This window comes from Salvelinus alpinus, chromosome 2 (assembly GCF_045679555.1).
Source record: "Salvelinus alpinus chromosome 2, SLU_Salpinus.1, whole genome shotgun sequence".
Taxonomy (NCBI): Eukaryota; Metazoa; Chordata; class Actinopteri; order Salmoniformes; family Salmonidae; genus Salvelinus; species Salvelinus alpinus.
Window position 1 is genome coordinate 79,885,473 of NC_092087.1, and position 8,644 is coordinate 79,894,116.

The 8,644-nt window shown below is 41.4% G+C and overlaps 1 protein-coding gene across 1 annotated transcript; it reads left to right on the plus strand.

Moving 5' to 3' along the window:
• Positions 1-1,038: 1,038 nt before the first annotated feature.
• Positions 1,039-8,298, plus strand: LOC139544586 (mpv17-like protein). The gene is made up of 4 exons (XM_071351891.1): positions 1,039-1,662; positions 1,887-1,957; positions 6,161-6,190; positions 6,424-8,298. The coding sequence occupies exons 1-4, from the start codon at positions 1,359-1,361 to the stop codon at positions 6,838-6,840; spliced, it is 822 nt and encodes a 273-aa protein (XP_071207992.1). The 5' UTR covers positions 1,039-1,358; the 3' UTR covers positions 6,841-8,298.
• The last annotated feature ends 346 nt before the right edge of the window (positions 8,299-8,644 follow it).

Here is an 8,644-nt window from a genome sequence, read left to right on the forward strand (position 1 = left end):
GTTACAATAAATCCCAACTAATGTGGCTTGGGGCAACTCCCTGAGCTCTGCATACAAATGTTGTTCTGTTGAAACAGCCCAATAATGATGGGTGAGTACTGCAATCAATCAATCAAATGATGTATATTTTATTTCTTTATAAAGCCCTTTTTACATCAGCAGTAGTCACACGGTGCTTTACAGATGCCCAGTCTAAAACCCCAAAGAGCAAGCAATGCAGAAGCAGAAGCACAGTGGGCAGAACACCAGGCTCAGAGGGCTGCCAGTCCTATTCTGGCTGTACCATTATAAACTTAATTTATATTAATACAGTAGTTTCTGTAGTCATGTATGTTGTCTGTGTTTTCCCCCCTTGATTTTAAGTGACTGATGATGCAGAAGACACATTTAAGAGACTAAAAGAGGAACTGGTTCTAAACAGAACCAGGAACTACATGAGCTGAAAGCAGACCTAAACATAACCAGGAACTACATGAGCTGAAAGCAGACCTAAACAGAACCAGGAACTACATGAGCTGAAAGCAGACCTAAACAGAACCAGGAACTAAATGAGCTGAAAGCAGAGGTGGACATGCAGAAGCAATACGAGCAGAAAGCAGAGGTGGACAGAGGTGTGCAGAAGCAGTACGAGCTGAAAGCTGAGTTTGAAAGACTGTTTCAGGAACAGAAGGAGACGAAAGTTCCTGCTGTCTATATTTGTATTCTGCACATTTTACAGTGGAGACTGGTGTTGTATAGCATTGAAAAACTCAGTTGGCTTTGCACAGTGCACATTATGGGCTTTGTGCATTTTATAACATTTAAGATAAAATCCTATTCTATTATAAAGGTTCATTGTATAATAAAGATATCATCTTTAAATTATCGTTATCAATGAACCTTATAAAGGTTCATTGTATAATAAAGATATCATCTTTAAATTATCGTCTGCTTGAGATCTGTGTACAGGACTGTAAATCAGTGGCCAATATGCTCCTCCTGAATATGGCGTCTTCTGCTCTGATTTTACGTCACGGGGGCGTTCCCATTTTATGCAGAACGGCGCTATGGTGTCACTTGACGTTTCGGATTTTACGCACGAAACCCCTTTGCTGTATTCCCGCAAGTATTATGCTCTTGCTTTACGTTCATTTAGCCTAGGCCTATTTTGTGAAATTCGTTGATATTTTGTCCAAATATAATTTAATTGAAATGTATGTTACATTCGAAATGCGATAGGCCTGTGTGTGAGTGAGAGATGATACCAAATGGGCTTTTCAGACAGAAGACGGCGAAGACCCCATCCATGAACTGCTTGATATCGACCTCGTTTTATTTGTCATATTCTATTCAAGGTTCTGTATTCTGATGTCGACAACATGAGAAAGGCATTCATAAAACACGTCAAAACGTTTCCGTGGCTTACCAACGTAACCCTCTACGGTTGCCTGTTTGCCGGTGGGGATTTCGTTCACCAGGTGTTCTCGCGCAATGAAAAAATGGACTGGAGGCACACGCGCAATGTGGCAGTGGTCGCTTTCAGTTTCCATGGCAACTTTAACTTCTTCTGGATGCGGTTTTTGGAGCGCAGATTTCCCGGGAATTCGGTCAGGATGGTTGTGCGTAAACTTTTCTTGGACCAGACCACAGCCGCTCCTCTGGCCACTAGTGTATTCTACACAGGTTAGTCAGAGCGATCGAGAACAAAGTTCACTCTGTCTGAATGTAGGCCTAACAGGTCACGTGAAAGACTCGAACAGATTTGAGCTCCATATATGACATATCGGATATTTAAAACCTACTAATGTTGGTTTCAACCAAATAAAGTAGCCATTCAAGTAAATTGTTGTCTCTAAATGTAGACTAATATATATTTGACTAAACACACTGAGCTGTGTTCTCCCTAGGGGTGAGTTTCTTGGAGGGCAAAGAGGACATTTTCCAGGACTGGAGGGAGAAGTTCCTGAATACATATAAGGTGAGTCTATAGTCTGAAGAGAAATTCCAATCATGCCTGCCGTTATAGGGTCCTGTTTTATTGGTCAGGTCAGTCAGGAAAAAACCCTGCCACTACTCAGTAGTGATGCGGGGGTTGACTCATAACCCGCAGTGCCGGCTATGTTATGCGTGATGATTGTGAGGGGCTATACAAATTCGATAGTCACAAGACAACTTTAAATAAGGAAGTTCAAGGGAACTGTAGCCTACTGTTCAGATGGGTTAAATGGAAGCTGAAATCGGGGCGGCAGGTAGCCTTGGACTAGTAACTGAAAGGTTGCAAGCTCGAATCCCCGAGCTAAAAAGGTAAACATCTGACGTTCTGCCCCTGAACAAGGCACTGTTCCTAGGCCATCATTGAAAATAAGAATTTGTTCTCAACTGACTTGCCTGGTTAAATAAAGTTTTTTATTAATCTGGCAGACTGTAGGTCTATAACCTTCAGTGGTTGATAAAGTACCCAGTTGTCATACTTGAGTAAAGATCTACTTGATTAAAAGTATTTGGTTTAGAATATACTTAAGTATCAAAGTAAATGTAATTACAAAAATATACTTATGTATCAAAAATAAAAGTATAAATAATTTCAAATTCCTTTTAATAAGCAAACCAGATCCTTTTAATAAGCAAACCATTTTCTTCTTCTTTTTTTTACAGATAGCCAGAGGCACACTCCAACATAATTTACATTTAGTGAGTCCGGAAGATCAGAGGCAGTAGGGATGACCAGGGATGTTCTGTTGATAAGTGCGTGAATTTGACAATTTCTGTCCTGCTAAGCATTCAAAATATAACGAGTACTTTTGAGTGTCAAGGAAAATGTATGGAGAAAAGGTACATTATTTTCTGTAGGAATGTAGTCAAGTAAAAGTGAAAGTAGTCAAAGATATAAATAGTAATGTAAAGTACTGTAACGGCAGCCTTCCTCCTCTTCGTCTGAGGAGGTGTAGCAGGGATCGGACCAAGACGCAGCGTAGCTCGTGTTCAACATGATTTAATAATGACGATTAAACAGTGAACACTTACAAAATACAAAATAACAAACGTGGCTTACCGATACAGCCCTATCTGGTGCAGAGAAAACACAGAGACAGGAAACAACCACCCACAAATCCCCAACACAAAACAAGCCACCTACAGTGGGGAGAACAAGTATTTGATACACTGCCGATTTTGCAGGTTTTCCTACTTACAAAGCATGTAGAGGTCTGTAATTTTTATCATAGGTACACTTCAACTGTGAGATACGGAATCTAAAACAAAAATCCAGAAAATCACATTGTATGATTTTTAAGTAATTAATTAGCATTTTATTGCATGACATAAGTATTTGATACATCAGAAAACCAGAACTTAATATTTGCTACAGAAACCTTTGTTTGCAATTACAGAGATCATACGTTTCCTGTAGTTCTTGACCAGGTTTGCACACACTGCAGCAGGGATTTTGGCCCAATCCTCCATACAGACCTTCTCCAGATCCTTCAGGTTTCGGGGCTGTCGCTGGGCAATACGGACTTTCAGCTCCCTCCAAAGATTTTCTATTGGGTTCAGGTCTGGAGACTGGCTAGGCCACTCCAGGACCTTGAGATGCTTCTTACGGAGCCACTCCTTAGTTGCCCTGGCTGTGTGTTTCGGGTCGTTGTCATGCTGGAAGACCCAGCCACGACCCATCTTCAATGCTCTTACTGAGGGAAGGAGGTTGTTGGCCAAGATCTCGCGATACATGGCCCCATCCATCCTCCCCTCAATACGGTGCAGTCGTCCTGTCCCCTTTGCAGAAAAGCATCCCCAAAGAATGATGTTTCCACCTCCATGCTTCACGGTTGGGATGGTGTTCTTGGGGTTGTACTCATCCTTCTATTCCTCCAAACACGGCGAGTGGAGTTTAGAGCAAAAAGCTCTATTTTTGTCTCATCATACCACATGACCTTCTCCCATTCCTCCTCTGGATCATCCAGATGGTCATTGGCAAACTTCAGACGGGCCTGGACATGCGCTGGCTTGAGCAGGGGGACCTTGCGTGCGCTGCAGGATTTTAATCCATGACGGCGTAGTGTGTTACTAATGGTTTTCTTTGAGACTGTGGTCCCAGCTCTCTTCAGGTCATTGACCAGGTCCTGCCGTGTAGTTCTGGGCTGATCCCTCACATTCCTCATGATCATTGATGCCCCACGAGGTGAGATCTTGCATGGAGCCCCAGACCGAGGGTGATTGACCGTCATCTTGAACTTCTTCCATTTTCTAATAATTGTGCCAACAGTTGTTGGCTTCTCACCAAGCTGCTTGCCTATTGTCCTGTAGCCCATCCCAGCCTTGTACAGGTCTACAATTTATCCCTGATGTCCTTACACAGCTCTCTGGTCTTGGCCATTGTGGAGAGGTTGGAGTCTGTTTGATTGAGTGTGTGGACAGGTGTCTTTTATACAGGTAACGAGTTCAAACAGGTGCAGTTAATACAGGTAATGAGTGGAGAACAGGAGGGCTTCTTAAAGAAAAACTAACAGGTCTGTGAGAGCCGGAATTCTTACTGGTTGGTAGGTGATCAAATACTTATGTCATGCAATAAAATGCAAATTAATTACTTAAAAATCATACAATGTGATTTTCTGGATTTTTGTTTTAGATTCCGTCTCTCACAGTTGAAGTGTACCTATGATAAAAATTACAGACCTCTACATGCTTTGTAAGTAGGAAAACCTGCAAAATCGGCAGTGTATCAAATACTTGTTCTCCCCACTGTATATATGATTCCCAATCAGAGACAACACAAAACATCTGCCTCTGATTGAGAACCATATTAGGCCAAACATAGAAACGGACAAACAAGACACACAACATAGAATGCCCACCCAGCTCACGTCCTGACCAACACTAAAACAAGCAAAACACATAATAACTATGGTCAGAACGTGACAAGTACAGATGCACCCAAAAACGACATAAGTACTACTTTCAAGTATTTTTACTTAAGTACTTTACACCACTGATAACCTCTCACATAGCCTTAATATTAACTACTGCAGAATAGTACTTTCTGGCAGTAAAATAATACACCAAATGTAGTAATACACCAAGGCAGAATGTTGCCTTGGGAACAGGAGTGGAGAAATATGAGTAATTTCTTTCAGCATCTTGAGAGAATGAGAATGCTCAGTTAGATATCATCTGTAGAGGTGGTATCTTTATCAGCGTCATAAAATATGAGTATTTCAACCACATAAAATATGCAAGCCTATCTGAAATCTTATCAGAAACATGTTGGGTCTTTTCACAGCTTTCTATTTCCTTACAACCAGTCAAACTGATGCCATTTGGACATTTTGCACAGGAAATCTTTCCCATTTAGTTTTTTTTGTTGAGTTATTGTGTTTTCTCCACGGTCCCTAAACATCTTTGCTCCATGAAAGAAGATGACAGAGAAAACTTTACCGATGTCAACTAGATTGAAGCATTCATTCTATCGATTTATGACATTCTGGTGAGCGAGGGTTTATTTAGTCTTCTAGGGCAACATATAATGACAGAATAGAAGCTGAATGTATCTAATTATAGACAAGTTGACTAACAAATAGCCTACCAAAATGTAAAAAATTATAAGCAGAAACATCTAAACCATGCAACAACAAAAAATCCTGCACAAACTGTCCAAAAATTGTTTCTGCCATCTTTGACTGTAGCCTACAACGCATTTTCTATATTTGCGTGTTAGATTTTCACTTTATCACATATAGTCAGCCCCCCTTCTTTTTTTTCATTCTTTTTTTTGGGGGGGAGGGGAGGTACTTTTCACCCCTTTTTCGCCCCAATTTCGTGATATCCAATTGGTAGTTACAGTCTTGTCCCATCGCTGCAACTCCCGTACGGACTCGGGAGAGGCGACGGTCGAGAGCCATGCGTCCTCTGAAACACGACCCCACCAAGCCCACTTGCTTCTTGACACACTGCTCGCTTAACCCGGAAGCCAGCCGCACCAATGTGTCGGAGGAAACACCGTACAGCTGGCGACCGAAGTCAGCGTGCATGCGCCCGGCCCATCACAAGGAGTCGCTAGAGCGCAATGGGACAAGAACTTCCCAGCCGCCAACCCTCCCCTAACCTGGAGCTGTCTAAAAACAGCCCAAAGTCTAAAAACATGGACAAAGTCTGATCTTGTAATGGTTGCTATGCTTTTCTCTTGCAGACTGGACTCATGTTCTGGCCATTCATGCAGGTAAATGACTGTCTTTGTATAATCATATCTTAGTGTATTATGAAAGCCTTGAACAACGCACATCCTATCCACCCAGTACTACTAACTTGAACAATGTCAATCATTATGGTTTCATGATATATTTACTGTATCCCATGAACATTTATAAATGTATAATGAACAAGACTTTGCTCTCTCACCTACCTCCCACTCTTCCTCCTCTCCCCTCATCTCTTCTTTCCCCTCTCTCTTAGTTCCTGAACTTTTCCATGGTGCCGCTGTACATGCGGACCACCTTCACAGGGTGCTGTGCCTTCGTCTGGGCCACCTTCTTGTGTTTTTCACGTCAGAGTGGGGACGGCACGGCTAACGCCGCCCTCGCATGGATGTTTAGTCCAAAACAGGATACGACGACAGAGCCTGAAGCGGAGAAACTAGGGCCCAAAGTGGACCAGACAGGGCCAAAAGTGGACCAGACAAGGCCCAAACTAGACACAGAAGGACCCAAACCGGAGAACCCAAGCTCCAAAGAGGAGACACAAACACCCACTGTTAAGCAGGACGACCAAGCACGAACAAAGGAGGTGGAGGCTAGTTTGAACAAGGGCGCACAAACTGACACAACACCTAGCCAGGAGAAGGGACCACAGACAAGCACTGACTCAAAATGAATCTCTGGTAGATTCTAGTTCTATAGAACCTTCAGATAAGAATACTGTCTATTTATGAATCTTATATCTCAAAATGTTCTCATCTTGAAACGTTCAATTCCAATGTGCTATGCTACTGCACAAGATGTCGGCAGGGTGTAACGTATTGCTATACAAAGAGGCTTTTGTATTTATTGAAATTGTTATTGATAACAATTGGATCCAGCATTCTTAAACAAACCATACTGGAACATAGAAGTGCTATGAAGTGCTCTCTCTCTCTCTCTCTCTCTCTCTCTCTCTCTCTCTCTCTCTCTCTCTCTCTCTCTCTCGCTCTCGCTCTCGCTCTCTCTCTATCTCGCTCCCCCTCTTGACAGACAACTTGTAAAATCAGTGTGTTGTACAATGTAGGCTATTTTAAATGTTCTGCTCTTATCTCTGAAGTCTGAAGGAATGAGTATGCATTTCCAATTAGCATTGAGTTATAGTGATACACAAATCTTGTTATGTATTTGTTTGCAATATTTCCTATCTCCTGTCAAACATCACATATTTCTGACAACAGCAATCATTTATCCAACATATCATAGTAGATACATATGTTAATACTATTTACAATAGTTGATCATCAATGCTCGATATAGATTTTTGCTTGATATTATTATCCGTTAAAAAATGTTTGAAAAGATTTTCCATTGCACGTCCTGAATGAACATAACTCTGAAGTGGCTCCTACGCAGATGATATTCACATCACAGATCTGCTTCCCCTCAGGATCTGATTCCCCTCAGAATCTGCTTCCCCAAGCAGACATCTGTGTCCACCCTCCTCCTCCTTCTCCTCATCAAGCAGACGTCTGTCCACCCTCCTCCTTCTGTCAAGGCTCTCATTATGCTGACCAGTTGATTGATAAACAGATGTTCAGGGTATTGATTAGGCATTTGTTTTAATGCAATTAGTGTGATTACACTGGGTTAATTAGAATATGTGTCTGGCTTGGCTCTGCCAATGATGACAGTGAAGCTACGTTGATAGGAGAGCCTGGTATTTCTTTTAATAGTGATTGTGGAAACTGGGGAGGATCAAATTGTACTGTATGTCTGAATAACTGGGATTACAGTAGATATTGTGTGGAGAACGGTGAAACTACTGCTGTTGTCATGATATATATTATATTTCCTATCATGTATGTACATGATCCAACTAGTACATAATGTTTAGCAGGGCATTATGTACCTGTCGGTACTATAGGGCTATATTCAATTGTTTTTATCTGTGGGATCAATCTAAAAACATATCTGTATTTCTACTAGTACACAATTGTTATACATTGTAATATGATTAATATGATATTTCACTAAATATTTCGAATGTAGGCCTATTGGTGCACATCAATCCAAGTCTATTGTGAGACTAACCTTGCCTCAGATTAAATATATTTATTATTGTAAATTAAAATAAAAACATCATCAATGCTGATCTATTCTCTTTTTTAATGAATCTCTTAACACGTTTATTTTACACATCAAAAACGTCCAAGTGAAACTGATTATTGGCCCAGTCATGTGCATCAACATAGCAACAGCCTATAGGTTCAACAGCGTGAAATGAGTCATCACGTCAGAGCCATATTGAACAGACCCCTAACAGGGTCCCACCTGCTCTGGCTACTCAGCTTCAATGCATAGCCCTGGAGTATCTTCAATTCTTTGACATTCACTCGTTTGAAGGACTTGCTATTTCGAGAGTGATACTGTATTAGTGAAACATTTTCCTATAAATGTAAGCCTTCTGCTCCACATATTCAGCACCTAGGCCTAGTGAT